The 18,921-nt window shown below is 41.5% G+C and overlaps 1 protein-coding gene across 1 annotated transcript; it reads right to left on the reverse strand.

Annotated features, from left to right (window-relative positions):
* Nucleotides 1-218: 218 nt before the first annotated feature.
* COPS8 (COP9 signalosome subunit 8) lies at nucleotides 219-17,499 on the reverse strand. The gene is made up of 8 exons (XM_034785973.1): nucleotides 17,324-17,499; nucleotides 14,886-14,956; nucleotides 12,865-12,913; nucleotides 10,535-10,667; nucleotides 7,991-8,098; nucleotides 6,108-6,170; nucleotides 2,717-2,758; nucleotides 219-657 (listed from the first exon to the last, which is right to left on the reverse strand). Exons 1-8 carry the CDS (start codon nucleotides 17,399-17,401, stop codon nucleotides 578-580), a joined length of 624 nt encoding a protein of 207 aa, XP_034641864.1. The 5' UTR covers nucleotides 17,402-17,499; the 3' UTR covers nucleotides 219-577.
* Nucleotides 17,500-18,921: the final 1,422 nt, after the last annotated feature.

An 18,921-nucleotide genomic window follows, 5' to 3' on the forward strand; every position in this document is an offset into this window, starting at 1 on the left:
AAAGTACAGTAATAGTTACTGTAACTTGCTGTTACTTATGGTTCACAACTAAATATTTATTGTACTTTGCAAGGCTTCTCCTTTACAGATGCAGGTAGAATAGCTTTCCCCTGTTTATACTTAATCCATTTGTGACCGATTTTCCTGGTAAGTATTCCACTGCCAGCAATGGAAGCATCGAAGTCATGAGTACAAAGGAGTCATGAGTACACATTCTCCTTCGCTGATGGAAACTCTTCTCTTTCCTTCTGTTTGCTGCTTTGCAATAGTCTATATCAGTACAGTTGGAGAGATATGCCCTTTCCCGCTACGAGTCATAAGAGAATAAAACTTAACATGTAATACTGCTGTGTACCTAATGGATAAATATTATTGGAGTTAAGGACTATTTCAACTACTAACTTTGCTTTGGCAAAACACATATAGGAACAAAATATACTCTCTATATATTTTATCAACATATTCCAGTAGGAGGAGACTGCAACATTTAACAAACAGCATAAAAGTAAGTTTTAGATAGTAGAACTGCCAGTACACAGAATTTCCAGGTTCTGTCTTGAACGCAGGAATGGGGTAATTAATTTTCAAGAAAAGCCACATAGTCAGTTAATCTGGCCAACTGTTGTTCATTAGGAATTGGTGGAACGGTAGCAGGTTCTATAAAGAACACAAAAAACACACAGCATTAATAAAATTAAAGAGGCAAAACAGGGCCCAACGTCACCCATCCCAGCTCCCTTGACATTAAAGAAAAATGTGAACTAAATTTCTCAGACTGTTTCCTCATCAGCCCTGGAGTGTCAGTCACTCCTACTTGCAATCTCTTCATATACTCTTATGTTGTGTTGTGGAGGAGTTACTTATTTGGCCCATTACACACCACGGCTGCAACAAAAGTTACAAATTGCTAGGATACGTCTATCACTATTTCTAGACCGCTTCACTCTTCAAGAGTTATTTGCATATATTGAAGGACTGCTAAGTTTCCAGCATGTCATCTCTGTTTGCTAACTCTGGAAAGAACTCCTGCAGCATCTTCAACGACAGTAAAGTTCCTATAGGTTTGCTTGCATTCTGCCTTCCCCTAGAACAGGGGTGGCCAAACTTACTGACCCTCTGAGACACATACAATAATCTTCAGAAGTTCGAGAGCCAGGCCAGGGCTTCAGCCCTCCGGGGTGCACCAGCTGGGGCTTCAGCTGAAGGCCTGAAACCCCTCCCCACAGGGCAGAAGCCCCTGGGCCCCACCACCCTGATACAGGGCAGAAGCCCTGAGCAACCCCCAATCCCAGTCTGGTAGGTAGAGAATGCGGTAAGGGAGGCGGGTCTCCGTGAGCTGCACTTTAACTGTGAAGAGCTGCCCGCGGCTCGTGAGCTGCGGTTTGGCCATCCCTGCTCTAGAAGCAGCAATAACGAGCATGTCTGCTGAGTCATGTCTCTAAGGTAAAGCGAGACATACCTAATCAAGACCTGGTGGAAAAAGCACTGGATGGCTGGCAAGAGAAGGCAGCCATAGTACATGTACAAACTCTACAAGAATGCAGAGTTATCCGGTGGTAAGGGTAAAGTGCAGGTTAGAGAGGAGGATAACTGAAAATGGAAGGGAAAATTAGAGAAACAGAGAATGAAATGTAGAGGTAAGAGAAAAGGAGAGTAGAGTGAGAAGAAAGGACCGTCGAGAATAGAGGCAAGAGATAATTAGGAGAAATGAAAAACAGTGCAGGGAGAAGAAAGGAAAACAGAACACAAGGAGTCAAAACTGAGGAAAGGGAAGGCAGAGAAACAATGTGTTATATAGAAGTGATTCCTCCTGTAAAGTCTTCTCTGATGTAAAAGTACACTGGGGAGATATTCACCTAGCCTACGTAAAAAAAAATGAATCCTCAACCCCATGTATGTGAAGCACCCTACTTCCAGGTGGGGAAAAACAGAAGGCTATCATTTAAAAAAAAAACCAACATGCTTTCAGAAAGCGAGAGACTTCACACTGGCTTGGAAAGACAAACCTCCAGCAAATTTTAAGTTCACTTGGAATCTATAATGCATGTGTCAAACCATCAAATCAGATTTATTCTGAACATACTTGGTTGTACAATGCGGAGAACAGAATTTTAGGTGCCAGCATCACCAATGAAAATTGTACAGCTTAATCTATAACGAAGCCTTCAGTTAAATTTAAAACAAAAAATGAGAGATGGAAGCAGAAAGATCTACTTCAAATTTTTCATCTAAAGGAAAATTTAAGAGAATACATTCTTTGTATCACACAGAGGCTATAAAGCCATTTAACCACTTGGGACTTGCCTACTTGAGAGGCAACTCTCCTTATGACAATCACAGTGAGATGCTTGAGCTGGCTCCATCTCAGTTTAGGAGAGGGAACTGACAGTTCTCCAAGGATGTTTCTATTCTGGAACCAGCTCTCTACTTGGTAGAAACTAGCCTGGGTTTTACTGGTTCCTGGGCATGCCACAATGCTCTCCCGCACTCAGATGTCTGTGGGAGGGAGGGAGGGGTTGAGGAGGTGGTTAATATTGTCTGGTCAATGAGTGAATTGCTGGAGGTCGTGTGTTTCATTTGACATTGCTGGGAAGGTGGTGTTGAGTTAGCTCTTTGTTTTGTTTACATATGTAAAGGGTACATAAGAGTTTCAGAAAGGCAAACTGTATATTTATCTATATTACACCTTTTAAAATAAACCAAAATGAGCAAATACCTGGTAAAGGAATAAATCTGTTAAAGGAAGCTTCCAGTGTCCCTAAAGGAAAAATGCAATGGAAATGTTAATCAATTAAGGGACCCATTTTGCTAACAATACAATTCTTATTTACCAAGCCAAAATTTTCTAAAACCCTATAAATTCATAGGGCTGGTCTTCACTACAGGGAGATTGACGCTGCTGCAATTGATGTAGTAGGAATCGGGACCCGCTAAATCGATGACAGAGCGCTCTTGGTACTCCAGCTCTCCGAGAAGAGCAAGGGAAGTTGACTGGAGAGCGTCTCCTATCGACACAGCACAGTGAAGACACCGGGATAAATCAACCTAAGCTACATCGACTCCAGCTAGGCTATTCATGTAGCTGGAACAGCGTAACTTAAGTCAACTTACCCCCGTAGTGAAGACAAACCCTTAGAAACAAACCTGTTACTATTTTCTTTCATGGAAATTTTTATTGTATAGTATAACATCTGTACATTTAAACTCCTAGGCATAGTGAATGAGAGACTGAAAAGGACGACTGGCCTCCTGATGATTTCATTTGTCTCACAATGGTAGTTCAGCCCCACACAACACTGAGTTACATGCACTAGTAAGCGCAGTGTGGGTTGCAAATAGTTTTGCTGTAAACATCACCACATCGGGGGGGGGGGGGGGGGGGCGGGAATGGAGGATGTGTCTGTTCAGCTGAGTCAGATGGTTCAAGCCTCAGGTCAGTCAATACACACAGGATTATAAGTGAATTTCATCACCTTGTCTGGAACACATTAAATCATCATTTTTTGTTTGGGTGAGCAGGGTTTTAGTTGTTCAGGAGCCCAAGACAGTATGATTTTTTCCTAGCAACAGTACATTTTAGGAGCAAGATATATTCTGGCAGATCTAATCACCCCTCTTCCTTTTTTTTTTTTTTTTAATGTTTTTTAAACTATTATTTAAGAAGTTTAGAACAGCAGTCTCTGCCCTTCACAAAATTTTGCTCAACTTTTTACATCAATAGAAATTAATTAGCATTACTTTTGTTAAAGACAAGCATTTCCCAGTGTGCTGTTTGCAAAAACTTGCTTTATCTTTTCAATACCATACCACAATTACAGTTAAAAAAAGCTGGAGTGGCGCGTGTAATCTAGTCTGAAAACACAGACCTGTAAATACGTGATATGCTGAACTACACCGTACTACTGACTGCCTCCTTACACATTTGAAGGATCTGCACAAAATGTTTGCTTTCTTTTTTACACCCAGCACTGGGCACACTGAACATACTTCATTTTACACACAGTAGATTCTGCTTAACAGCAACCCAGGTATTAACTTCTGGTTAACAGCAATGTTTTGCCAGGAACCAACCCCGTTCCATTGACTTTAATGTTAATGGGATTTGGATACTGGCAATGGCATGCCATTTATTCACAACATATTTTGGAAGACAGACCCCAGTTGCAGGCAGGTTTGCCAGGCTACAGCCAGGAAGGGAGATGCTGGGATGTGTCTTTGCCGGCTGCAGCCCTGCAAACTTTCCTGCAGCCTGTGCTCAGCACATCCCAGTGCTACCTTCTGGGGCTGCAGCCCTGCAAACCTGCCTGTGCACCTGGATCGCACAGGAGGGGAGAGGCTGCAGGCTGGGTGGGGAGGCTATGGGCAGAGCAGTAGCTAAAACTTGGATACTGGAGCTGCACAGTACCTCGCACTGTGCTATCAACAGTGTGTCCTACAGGCGGGCTGCACTCAAGGAAGGAAGGACTGGGACGTGATGAGCCCTGATGCACAGAGAGCGCAGGAAGAAGTACTGTGCAGTTCCATGGGCTCCCAGCACCCGGTGGTCCTCCCTGTTGCTGTTCTACTCGCAGGCAAGTTTGCAGGCTACGGCCAAGGAAGGCACGTCCCAGAGCTTCCTTCCCTAGCTGCAGCCTCACAAACCTGCCTTCTGCTTATTGGCAACTGCCGAATAATGGCAACTTTTAGGTGGCAACCGAGTAGTCGCCAATAAGTGGAAATCTACTTTAATTAAGCCTTGTTCATATCAGGGAATCCTCCTTGTGTTGGGAAATAGTAAACAGCAGGTTCAGACAATTCTTACGTCAGCTGCTTGCTCTAGATGTTTTCAGCTGGCTCGACTCCACGAGTTCCAGCAGTTTAACCACAAGGCACAGGAAGACAGATCCTCTAAGTCCCACGAGTAAGGAACTTTAGTTTGAAACACCGCGTGTTTCAAAATAGTAAATTTTAACTAAGCTTTATTAGATTAAGAAATGTCAGTTGAGGTCATGTAATATGTTCCACTGAGTAATCGGAACCAATAGTAAGTAGAAGGGGAGTAGAAGAAATTAAAGCATATTCTGTTTCCTTTTGTTTAAAAAGGTTTGGGTCCTTTTAGTTTAACTGATACTGCTTGTGCCAAAGTTAAAGCCACTGATTCATGTTTCTTACATTTTGAACATCTCATGTTGTGCTCCTGCATTAGTTCTTGTTATACAATCTTCTCCATCATTGCCTTGTCAGTCGGGGTCAGCGGCTCTTGTTCTTCATCTCCAAGGGTTCTTGTCAAGGGCATATTCCAAGCTGACATCAACTTTCACCTCGTGCTTCAGCATCTCGAACCACCTTTTTCCAGGTCTTCCTCATCATCTTTGTCCCACGATTACTAGCTCTTGCACTCCCTGGCCAATGTAACCCACATCATCCCACAGGACCCAGCCATCTCAGTCAATATTTCCCTCAGCTTTTCCATAATGGAGACTTTCTGCCTCATGGATTGTACCATTTCATTACATAGCATACCAGCTCTCATCTTACCCAAGTGTTCCCCTGAGCATTCTCATGTCAGCAGCGTGAAGCAGAAGTAGTTTTCTCGTCCTTATTGGCCAGCATTCTGACCCATATATTGTGGCTGGCCTAATCATGATCTTACACACTTTGCTCTGTAGTTTACTTGGCATTGTCTTATCACAGAGAATTCCCACCAAGTCCCTTCATTTATACCAAGCACTATTCAAGCCACATTCTCCAAATGGCTCAGCACTGAACCGAGGTACTTCAACTGTTGCACACACTAATTTTACTGACTTCTTATTGTCCCTCTCAATGAAGCATTGCACATGTTCCATCTTTTGTCGACTGATTTGTATGCCATTTTCTTCTAATGCGGCCCTCCAAAGTTCTAGGTCTCTTTCCAGTTAGTATTTATCTTTACAGAACAAGCATAATGTCATTGGCAAAAAGTATGCTCTATGGAGCCGCTCCCCTAATCTCCTGTGTCAAGATGTTCTTGTTATACAAAACAAACTCAAATTATATTAGGCATCATTTTAATGACACTAAAGGATACAATACTAGAAATACAAAGCCAGATCCAAAATGCATCATGGAATAACAGCTCCACCTACCTGGCTTTTTAGGCATTACCATACGAGTTGTTGAGTCTGCTTGCCATCCTTGTTCTAACACCCCTAAAAATACATTTTAAAAATTCATAAGAACAAAACGATTCCTATTATTACAATTTATTATATGTATTACCATAGCACCTATGAGCCTCAGCCATGGACCAGGACCCCATTTGCTATGCGCTGTATAAACACGACCAAGACATGGTCCCTCCCCTGAAGAGCTTACAATCTAAATAGACAATACAGACACAGTGTGAGGGAAAGGGTAGGAACACAGATGCAAAGTGAACAATGTGATGACAGCAAGTGTCATGTTAGATCCACAATTTGGGAGGGGGGAGGAAGGGGGACTAGGTTTATTTAGGAGGCGATCAGCTAAAGGGAAACAGGTTGGCACGTTGAAGGGAAAGGGGTGAGGGAGAAATGATACCCTATGAGTTGGACTCCAGTATCAAATAACCCAAAGTTCCCACTCACTGGAAAAATGTCTCAATACACTTTAAAAGTTGGATTGCACAGTAAAAGTTATTTCTCATACGAGCTCATGACAAGAGGTGCTGCTGGAGACATTTAGTTGTACAAATGCATGATCTTTGTAGAAGTGATAGTATCCTGAGACTTATTCAGTCAGGCCTGATGCAAAGCTTTACTTTCATTTTTTGTCCTGGAGCATGGGCTTCGCACACTCAAGAAAAATGGAATTCCTCTGCTATTTCAAAGGAGGAAGGCTTTTTGTGGCTCCTAATCTAGTAAGTGGTGATAACTGGAGAACTCAAATACATTTTCCATCCTAAAAATGAAGCAATTTGCTTTTACTGTTTCCCTTTTCAGTCATCATCTCCTTTCACAATAATCTCAAGCTTATGTTTATTTTTGGATCCTCCTCCCTACTTCGTTTTGAAGTACCCCTCTACGCCCCATCCCTTTCCCGCAAAATGAGTTACGGGAGCAGCAGTGGAAGTGGGACCTCACTGGGCAGAGAGCCGAGCAAGGTGAAACCTTCTCAGCAAGATGTACCTCACATGTTACAGATATCCCTAGATTATTAAAACTGATTTTTTTAAAATGTTATTTAATGTATACATTTATACTTTCATTTTACTTTATTTGAATCCAACAAGATGAGAGAAATATAGAATAGGAAATGTCACTATGGTTTCTAACCAGGGTCACTTTCCGATTCTCAGGTACAAGCAATTGTTGGCAATATTCACATTGTAACACTGCTTGGAAATATTTAAATTCCAAGACAGATTTACATTAATGGAAACCCTATTCATTAGGTTTTGTAAAGGTTTTCTTTTACGGACAAGACTTCAGACCCAAGCGGACGAACACTGTTCTATTAAAAATCAGGACCATGCATAAATCCATTAGTAACATTTCATAAAGGTCAACTTTATCTCCAGTTTTCCTTTAATTTATTTGAAACATTTTCACCAAAATCTGTTAGGCCTACAATGAAGAATTTTCTAAATACAGAGGGCCCTCTAAAAAAAAGAAGAACAGGAGTACTTGTGGCACCTTAGAGACTAACAAATTTATTAGAGCATAAGCTTTCGTGGACTACAGCCCATTTCTTCGATGCATATGCATATGGGCTGTAGTTCACGAAAGCTTATGCTCTAATAAATTTGTTAGTCTCTAAGGTGCCACAAGTACTCCTGTTCTTCTTTTTGCGGATACAGACTAACACGGCTGCTACTTTGAAAAGAGGGCCCTCTGGCTTTTTTTTTGGACTTGGTGTAAGGAAGGAAAAGTGTTCTTAAACCACTTTTATTTTATAATGGGATTCTTTAGTTAGTCCATTTAATTCTGGTCTCGGCCTCAAAACAAAATTGTCCATGAAAGACAATCCAAGAAGTAAAAGAATAAGCTACCTTTCACAGCTTCTTCTACAGGAAGTCCAACAAAGGCTGCAAAATCATCTGCAATTATTGAGGTATATGCCTGAGAAACCAGTCCAAAAGCTCGCCTCCTAGTTGCATCTATTAAGAGGAACACATTTGTAAACGATATAATTGTAACAGTCTTCAAAACAGGCAGCAAGTCCGAAAATGCTTTGTGTGGCCTCACATAACAGTGGAGAACCGCATTTCTGAAAATCTGGTGCTTAATACTAATAGTTCATATTTACACAGTATGTTCCATTGAGTGCAAGCCTAAAAGAGGCTTTGTAAATATTAACTGAGCTTCGACACCCCTATGAGGCAAGCAGTAAGTATCATGACTTACAGATAGAGAAACTGAGGCAGGGAGGTTAAAACAACTTGCCCAAGTCTGTGGTAGATCTAGGAACAGAACCTAGATCATCTATCTCCCAAATCTGTGCCTTAACAGTTAACATTTAAGTACAAAGGGTATGAGGTACAGTCTAGTCACTTTGCTCTTGAGCCCAGGCTCATTCAGAATGACAGGATCTGGATAACATGTTCTGAAAATCATAGAAAATTCATCTTAGTATTTTAAAACATTTTTGGTGTAAGCCCAGAAAGTGCTAAAATGCTTCCAATTTTATTGTAAGTAAAACTGAAATGTTCATAGCTAATTAGCTACACAATTTTATTTCTGCAAAGTTATAAAAATTCAATTACTAATTAAAGTTTAAATATAATTATTCAATAAGGGACTGTTTAAATAAATGACATTCATGTCTTAAATTTCTATAATGCTTGATGCTTTAATCCCAATATGGCTCCAAAGTAACACTACATCAAACTGTTTCCTTATTAGCACAAAGAATGAACTGGAATTCATGTTTTGGGATGGGAGAGTGAAATAGCCTGCAAATTTTTTTTTCCACAGACTCTAGTGCCCCCTTGCAGTGAAAAGCTATTAGCACATTAGTGTTAAGCAGAATATTACTACTCAGAAACATCTGCACTAAGTGTCTTTAATTAAAAAAAAAAAAAAAGTAGAATCTTTGTCTAATGTAAGCAGTTATGGGCAAACTCCAAATAAGATTCCTTAGAATCCTGCTAGCTACAGGACTAATTTTAAAGGGACGTTGTCAAGCTTGTGGAATCCAATAAGAGGGACTTATTTTGAAAGTTGAGTCATATCTGAAGCTTGTTCATCCGTATTCCAGACATGCAATTAAAACTTGATTATAATGTGAGAGCAAAAGATGACGATCATTCTATTTATGGTACATCAAAGTTTGTAAGAAGAAATCATTTAAATTTAATTTTGAAACTGATGTTTCATATCATGATAAGTTTCATATCTGAAATCCGTCAGGTAAGACCTCTGAAGGCTATGGGACAATCTTCAAGGTTGATTTTTATTCTTAACAAGTTGGAAATAGCCCTTCAACACAATGTGGTGTTACTGGCGATACACTCTGTATAAATTTCAATTATTCAGTTAGAGGGATATTCAACAAGTTTTTTTTTTTTTTTTTACCTTGGATTAGCAATATCTTAAAGTTTTAGATGTTTAGTAAATATTAGATGTTCAGTAAAATATTGCTCTAGCCCATTTGTTCCACACATTATTAAACACACACATTGTGATAGCATCTAAGCGTCACAACCAACCAGGCTGGCCACCACTGTGGCAGGTGCTGAAATACTGTTATTCTAAACTGGACTGTATCTACTTAGTTTCTGAATGTGGAAAATACACTTACTCCCACCAGCCCCAAATGGTTAATATACTTTTTCCCTTTAGATACTGTAATGTTAAACCAAGGTAATAGTATATTCCCAAAACAAGGAAGCCCACAGACTTATTGAATCTTGAACATTTTGAATACATTTCTTTACACATGTATGTTATTTATGAAACCAATAGGTTTTGTACACTCAAAACAGTCTGTTTACAGTACTAATTTATTTCATTTGAAAAACAAAAGTAGGCCTAGCCCTGCAATGAGTTCTACATGAGCAGGGGTTTTACTTGCACAGCGCAGCGCACATTGCTGGATCAGGGTCTAATTTTGTTTTCAAACGAAATAGTAATCAGTAGTATAAACAGATTTGCACACTCAACATATTCTATCAAAGCTACTAGTTTCATAAATAACTTATATGAGTAAAGAAATTTATTCAAAATGTTCAAGATTCAGATTTTTCAAGATTCACTGCGCTACTTACAACACAAAAACCAAAACACTTGGGTATTTGCTCAGTTACTGCAGAAAGCCCAAGTCTGTTACCGAAACCTATTTCTATTTATCAAGAACTGTCAAAGTGCCTGGCTGAATGTCCTTGCCCCAAGGAATTCACAATCTAAGCAAAACTGTTCTGACAACAAATTAGCATACACTAAAAATCCAAGCCAAAATACAATCTCCTAGAACTCAGAGTGAGTCTTGAGCAAGGGTTAACGGTAGCATGTAGTCCTATATGGCCATCAAAAATTCAAATTAACACAGACTAGGGGCAGAGAAGTTTAAGTTTTCAAACAAATATTTTTTGTACCTCTAAGTGCTTCCATGATTGGTTGAATAGTCTCAGACCACTGATGTGCACCGATTGTTGTGTAGATTCCTGGAAAGTCTCGCTGCCAAATTCTTTGTCCTACTGACCAAATTCCACCAAGTTCAGAATTTGCCTACAGTGATAAAGCAAGCAAGCAATCAAAACAGAACATATGTATTATTCCCTGCCATGACCACTCTACTACTAATTGCATTTTGCTGAAAGTATATTTTTCCTCTCTCTTAACAAGTAGGAATGAGAACAATTAGAATGAAATACTACAGTAATCTTGATATTAAGATTCAGACAGTACAGTACCACGTCACTGATAATGGTGTAAGAGTGATGATCCAGTTCAAACAATTCTAATTTTTTTATACAGACAAAGCTGCTAAGAGACACAGAGTAAAACACGTAATTTGCCTATTACATCTTTCTACACCTGCTTCACCACCCAAAAAATGTAGTGCAGAAGGAAGCAAGAAACATACATATACAATTATACCACACTTTTTTTTTTTTTTTTTTTTTTAAGGCGGACTAATCTTGGATGATTAAGTTTACAAACTAACAGATATAAACAGAAAGCAATCAGGTGGAAAAGTTAGAAGCCAGTTGTATAAATATAGGAAGAAATTAATAGAGATTCTTCTATGTAGCCAACAAAGTAGATCTTGCTAACTAGTCTCCAGAGCAACGTGCCGCTAATAATTACATATTAGAATAGAAATGGGCAGCAGTCTGGGTGAGAAGAGGAGGAATGACCTCCATCATGAAAGGAGACTGATTCTCAGTCCTGTTGGACATGTCAATTCTGTTTCAACCCACAAAATGGCATGAAGATCATGGAAATTACCTCCCATGAGTTTTATCAGAGGAAGATGCAAAGGCTGCTGTGACAATTACCAGTAATTCCTCGTTAACAAGTGTGGCAAGATGTGTTGCAAGTGTGATACAAAAAAGGTTTGACCCAGCAATATTACTGAGACCACTAGTTGACTTATCATCAAATGGCTGAGCCCGATTGACCTTTCCGTCACTGCTAGGAAAGTGGTATTCAGAAGTATCTCAGGAGATATTACCCAGTCTCAGACCTGGCAGAGGATTGCAGAGCCACTTCCTCCCTATTTCTTTATGTAAAAGCTTTCTGACCCCAATTGTATCTTTAGACACCCAAATTCTAAAGAAAAATCCTACAAACAGGCAAGCACTTTTGCTATTAGAGACCTGACATCTCAAAAGGTGGTTCTAATTCAAGTAGGACATTACAGTAAACCTACACTGTTGATTCAGTAGTTCAATACAGCGCTTTCGGTATTCACTTATAATTTGGAAATCCAGACACTGGAATTCACTAAATTATACTTTGGAATGATGTATCAGTCTGGCTTGTGGCCATATATCTCGGATATATGAGAGAGTGCCTCATATGGAAGTGCTCTATCGTTTCTGGTACTTACACATCACTGTAGCCATGAAACGCAAAACGTGCAGTTAGGTTCCTGCTATACCTGTTGGCTGTTTTATTTTCAGTTCTCTATCCATTATACCAAGAGGTGCAAGGAGGAAGAAAAAAAAAAAAAAAACACTTTTCTCTGAGATTTGTCTTTTAGGATTCTACTGCACTCCAGTGTATCCTAGGGAGAATAGTAATTTACACTGAACGCTGTAATGTCTCCTAAATCCCGGGTAGTAAGTCAGACAGAACCTTCTGAAATGTATGCCAATAAGAGGAAACATTCATATGAAAATATAATTATAAATAAGATCCAGTGATGTTATCAGCCTCCTCTTTCCAACAGTGACAGAAGTGCTCCCAGACACCATTTTGACCTTTTGAAAAGTTGGCTGAGGTTGTGAATCAACTACAGGATGTATCTGCCTGACTTTTGGTCTCTGGTAATACTCAGAATAGGACCTTTGCCTTCTTTCTGCTGGTGGCCATTTTTGTCGTGAGGAACTAGGTTTCCAACAACAACTATTGCTGATTTGCTGAACTCCAATATATTTTGAGGAGGTGGCCTGAAAGGCTAATTATTTTGGGTAGCAAAAGAGAGAGAATAAGAGAGCACTTTGCAGGAGCAGACAGATGCAGATGATCTCTGTCAGTAGAGGGAACAGGTTGACATGCCTTGGCAGTGCCATCTGCTGGCAAAGTGGTTGAAGAGCTCAAACCTTTGAACCTGGCCATTCATCAACCATGTAGCTCAGACCAAAAGTGAAGATTTATTTTAAATGCCACATTTTGGAAAAAAACCTTTTTCTTCAAACATGTAGAATGGAGCACAGTACCATCTCCAGTCTTAAACTGCACTGAAGGGAGTACTTACAGATTTAATAGCAGGAGGAATTCTTTTCCAAAGATATCGTGCATTATTCCTAGTAAACAAAATAGAGCCCAGTTAGACTATGTTTAACAATTATATTCATCAGATGTTTACTGCTAGAACCCTATGAAAAGTGATAAAGATGTCTTCAGATGTAAGTGCTACACTTAATGGGGTGAACAAATCAAGCATTTAGTAGCATAACACACAGATTTATGCCACATACAATGTCATCTTAATGCTTAAAAATCTGCAGTATAATGGCTTTATATCAAGCGAGATATAAAAATTCAACTATGAAAGTAATTTTGAAATAGATGCAGTAAGAGGACATATTGCAAGCCAGTGTTCAGAATGTCATGACACTGAAGTTTAATGAAAACATTCCCCTGCAATATTATGAACACAAACAGCAGCACCTGATAACACCAAAGAGAAACTGAAGTCTATGTTCATTATCCAGCCTAGTGAAATGCAAGAAGCAAGTAGTAAATAAGAGGTAAAATGCTCAGCCTAGATCATCTAAGATGCTATTTAGTAATATAGGTAAAGATTTTTCCTTATCTTCAGAGTGCCCACTAAAACTGACAAGCCTGTTAACTGGAAAGTTTGTGCCAATCCCTCCTCTCCTATGAGCAGCCAGAATACCGATATCACCATTTATCCACACAGTAAACACAACGGTTGGATATTTCTGACCTTCCATTGTAAGTAAAGGGAAATATTGTGATTTCTGATATCACTCGGTGATATCCATGGGTAGATGCTGACTTCTTAAAATGCTAAAAACTGCATATGTGACCCATGCTTTCAGAAGCCTGAAAGCAGAATTATTCCTGATTGTTCTTATACACCTTCAAGAACAATGCATATCAATGTAGTGACACAGCATATGCACATACTGAAAGGCTGAGAAGCAAAGACTTCTCGATTTTATCTATAGTTGCTCATCTGAAAAAGCTTACAGGATTTTCCAGCACCAGTAAGAAAGTATTAAATATCATTGAAATGTAACCTATAAATCCAATCTCAATACTGTCTTTTAAATTTCAGACTATGATTAAGCAATTTATCCTGTGTTTACCAGATCGAGACTTGAATTATGGTTAGCTGGTTGGCATTACAGACAAGATTAAAAGTAACTGTTTAATGATTGCTTTGATGCCCAATCAGAAGAACTAGTTGGCAGTTTTCAGTTTCTAGGATTGTCTACAAGTTGCAATACAGCTTTGCAGTCTGTGGGGGAATCTCATTTGCTTCAATTGCCTCTAATATTTAGGTAGCCAATAGTGGCCAAAAATGTTTTTTCATCTATGGTTGTCTAGAAGGTTGAGACATTTTGCCAGTTTTCCACTGTCATCTCCAGAATAGATCACAGTATTCACACTATACTGGGCTATGCTGGAAGACTATTTGGAAGCTTCAGCTAGTGCCGAATACACTCTCTCCCAGGTGGTGGTAAATTACAAGCTGTGCTTCCTGATCCCCACCAGCTGCCAAAGTAACTGGATTGGGTAATGTCTGCTTGAGAAACTGACACTTTTCTTGCATGAAACCATGGCTATGGTGCTTGAGAAGATAAGCCCCCTGGTTTAATTGCAAAGAATATGAAGACAGGACTTTTCAGCAGAGACGTGGCCATTGACTCTGGAAAGCTACCAGCCATGAGCCACCAGAGCTGAGTAAGCTGAACAGTGTAAGACCCAGCTGTTTTCCTAGGCTTTCAAGAAGGGGTAGGTGAGAGAAGAAAAAGAATTTACAGAGAAAATAGCATTTATTATTCTTGACAAGTTGAAAAGGAAGAAGAGAATCATGAGATCTATAACATGTCATTAGTTTGTCTGTAAATTTGCTGTTGTTTTCACATACTTGTGCCCCGTGCAATGGATAAATGCATTTTTATAAGCCAAATTATTAACAACAGTTTTTAAACAGTTCTGACAAGTATAGATCAAGTTCTAATTATGATACTGAATTGCTGTACATATTTTTAAATTTTTAGGGTAACAGTAACAGTTACTTACATGTCATTGTGCAGCAGGTATAGCGCTAGAAGCTGACCATAAACTGGGGGTGTTGCAATTCCTCCAGGGGCCTTAAAAAACAAATCCAACTCACTTAATTGGATTATACATCTTAAACAGTAAAGAAGGGAAACGGAATCAGAGGTATTTAATTTAAAAAATACTTCAAATTGGAGAGAACCCATAATTCTAACATTACACATAAAATTAGCTGTTTTCCACATCAGAGAATGGCTGTGAACAGATGCTCTGTTTGGCTTTGTGATAATTATATAAAAAACTACATCAATATTAAAATCAAGATTTTAATTCCAACAAGTCAGGAAATTACTAACTAAGGTTTCTGTGGAAACCTTAATTCTGCTCCCTAGCATGGGTAGATTACAATAAGGTCTTTCGTTACATGAGCAACAATTAGAACATTGACCTTATCAGCAGCCACTATACTTCAGGATCCAGACAGTTCCCACCCAAGCCCCATTTCTAGGCAGAACTTTACTATTCTTGGTCTCTGCATGGAAGTGTTGTTTGTTTTTGAAACAAAGGCTAAGCAAAATTCCTTTGGCCATTTTGGAGATGAATGTAAATTCCCCCCTTGATTACCAACTGAGAACAAGAACATAAGAACAGCCATATTGGGTCAGACCAAAGGTCCATCTAGCCCAGTATCCTGTCTTCCAACAATGGTCAATGCCAGGTGCCCCAGAGGGAATGAACAGAACAGGTAATCATCAAGTGATCCATCGCCTGTCACCCATTCCAAGCTTCTGACAAACAGAGGCTAGGGGCACCATGCCTGCCCATCCTGGCTAATAGCCATTGATGGACCTATCGTCCATGAACTTATCTAGTTCTTTTTTGAACTATTATAGTCTCGGTCTTCACAACATCCTTCGGCAAGGAATTCCACAGGTTGACTGTGCGTTGTGTGAAAAATACTTCCTTTTGTTTGTTTTAAACCTGCTGCCTATTAATTTCATTTGGTGACCCCACTTCTTGTGTTATGAGGAAAAAATAACACTTCCTTATTTACTTTCTCCACACCCGTCAAGCTTCGCAACTTCAAACTTGACACATACAATATAAGCAGCACACGCTCTGCTGAGTTTGACAACAAAAAATGGTTTTAAAACAAAGTTACAAATTTGAAAACACAGTACTCATTACACATGAAAATTCTGTTAGACTTCCAGTTGTGCTGCGCATATAAGGACAATGCAGCAAACATATGTACGCAGATAGTTGCACAGCTACTTGATTTGGTTAAAGGGCTTTAACAAGCTCATCTACTGAAACACACAGACTGAGAACTAGTTGCAGTGTTCTGCTCCATGTGCAGGAGGAAAGCGCAGTATGTTCCTAGACCTGATGCTAGGATAACTTAAAGCTGCCTTGAGGTTCCTCGACAATTTATGCTGGCTTGTAACAACTCCCAAGAGCCCACTGAGCTCCAGCAACTCCATGCTCCCAACATCAGTGAGCTAGGAGGAGATAATAGCACAGAGCTTTCTCAAGCGGCAATAGAACGACCTTGGCCAGCCTTCTCCAGCTTCCACTGCTGCTATTCAGAACATTACTATGCAGAAGTGAGATTGACAAGACACTCACATGGTTGCAGACAGGCACCAAACACATACTGAGTAGGACTCAAAAAACAAGCAGAGAGGGGTATATTAGTGGAGACCACTTTGCTGTAGCCAGTAGGCTCTGGGATGTGAGGAAAAAGAAAAGAGAATATTCCTTCTTCTAAGCAGCCAGCTTATGTGACAGCTTCAAGTTTATTAGACACTTTCTAGCAGAAAGCTACAGAAGATTTCTCCAAAAAGGGTCCAGGAATTAAACCCTGGGAGGAACTATTATTAATTATCATCATCATCGGCAGTATAATGGTAATGGAGAGAAGGCCCAACTGAGATTGGTGCCCAATCATACTAGGCACTATAGATATATATATATAGATATATACATACACATACACACACACACACACACACACACACACAGAGCGAGAGTAAGGGATAGTCTGTGCTCTGAGGAATTGCACACTAAAGAGACCAGACCGAGGGCACGAGGGGACACACACACACACACACACACACACACACTGTACAGAGGCGGCGAGCCGTACAAGGTCCCGCATCAGGCCAGCGGCAGACCCAGCTCTCCCGAGTCCCACCGACCCGCCCGGCCACGCGGCCTCAGCCCCCGAGCTCCCCAGCGGGGAGAAGCGGCTCCCCGCGAGGCGGTGGCCCCGGGCTTAGCCCGCACCTTAGGGAGAGCAGCGGCCACCTAGCGCGCTCCGCGGAGGGGCTCGTCAGGCGGCCGCTGATCACCAGCACCCGGCCGCGCCTGTTCCCGCCCCTGAGCCCGCCGGGGTCTAACGGCTCCTGCCGCCCGGGGCCGGTCCCGGTCCGGTCCGGTCCGCGCCCGCCCGCTACCTCCAGCTCCTGCGTCTCGCACTGCTCCAGGAGCTTCTTGAAGCTGAAGGAGGTTTCCGCCATCACCGCCACTGGCATCTTCCTGCCCGGCCCCGGCCTCAGAGCCGCCCCGCTCGCTGCCCACCGCGGCCCCTCACAGGCGCCGCCACACGCGCCACCCACCACTTCCGGGCCCGGCTCAGCGGGCTACGCACTTCCGCCCGCTATAGCCGCTCTGTCCCGCCCCTCTCGTATGCACTGGAGGACTCCGGGGACTGGTGGGCGGGGCTCGGGGGGAGGTGTTTGGGGCGTTGCTGGGTGGGGAGAGGTATATTATTGGGGGGTGCTGGGCAGGGGGAAGGGATGTTGCTGTGGGGAGGGGGATATTGGGGGTTGCTGGGGGATATTGGGGGTTGCTGTGGGGGAGGGGATATTGGGGGGTTGTTGGAGGCTATTGGGGGTTGCTCTGGGGGAGGGGATATTGGGGGTTGCTGTGGGGGGATATTGGGGGTTGCTGTGGAGGGGGGAGGGAGATATTGGGGGTTGCTGTTGGGGTAGGAGGATATTGCAGGGGAGATATTGGGAGTTGCTGTGGGGGAGGGGAGTGTTGGGGGTTGCTGTGGGATATGGGGGTTGCTGTGGGGGAGGGGAATATTGGGGGTTGCTGTGGGGGGATGTTGCAGGAAGGGGATGTTGGGAGTTGCTGTGGGGGGAGTGGGATATTGAGGGGATTGGAGGAGGCAGGATGGGGAGTGCTGTGGGGGAGGGCAGGAGGGATGATTTGGTGGAAGGATACAATGCTATACTTAAACAATCCCCACATTTCACAAACGTATGTAGCACTAAAGTGTCTAGCACACAGATCTCCATTTTTCTATACTGAAAAACTCAATCTGCAAAGTTGAGAGCCTCTCACTAACTGCCTCCCACTCCACCTGAGAGTCCCTATCACCCCATAGCTCTATAGGCTAATTCCACCATAGCATGTATATTTTTATTCTGGTTTGTTCTTTTATGATTGATAAAGAAGGCCTGCATTTTGTTAAGGGTTCCTCCCACTCCCACTCTCCGTCTTATTTCTAATCACATTGGTAATTCATGTCTTGTCTACCCAGGGACTCTTTCAACAACAAGAATAAGTGACATTACGACATCTCAAGAGACTGAGTGCCTTTTCTTTATGCTCCCTTGTATCAAGGGTTTGCGCTAACTCTACAGTTTGCCCCACACAGACAGACCTTACACCGTACAGAGTCCCAATGAAGTCACTGGGGCTCCATCCAGCACACGTACCTGCCTGCCTGGATCAGATTTCTGGATAGGAGAAGATGGATCATAAGATGCTAGGAGCCATATTCCACTGTGTTTCATACTGCCACCCTCTGCTGGTTGTGCCAGGCTTCCTTGCTCACCTCCTTCATGTCATTCCTAATGTCTTGCTTCTTTCAACTACTAATTCACTTCTCTCCTGCTCCATTGCCAAGGAAACAAATATAAAATACAATGCACCCAAGTTACTAACTTTGGGCCTGATACTGAGAGTCCTGAATTCTCATCAGTTTCCACATGGCATAGCTCTGGGTCCTTGGATCCTGATCCTACCAAGATTTAAGCATGTT

This window comes from Trachemys scripta, chromosome 11 (genome assembly GCF_013100865.1).
Source record: "Trachemys scripta elegans isolate TJP31775 chromosome 11, CAS_Tse_1.0, whole genome shotgun sequence".
Taxonomy (NCBI): Eukaryota; Metazoa; Chordata; order Testudines; family Emydidae; genus Trachemys; species Trachemys scripta.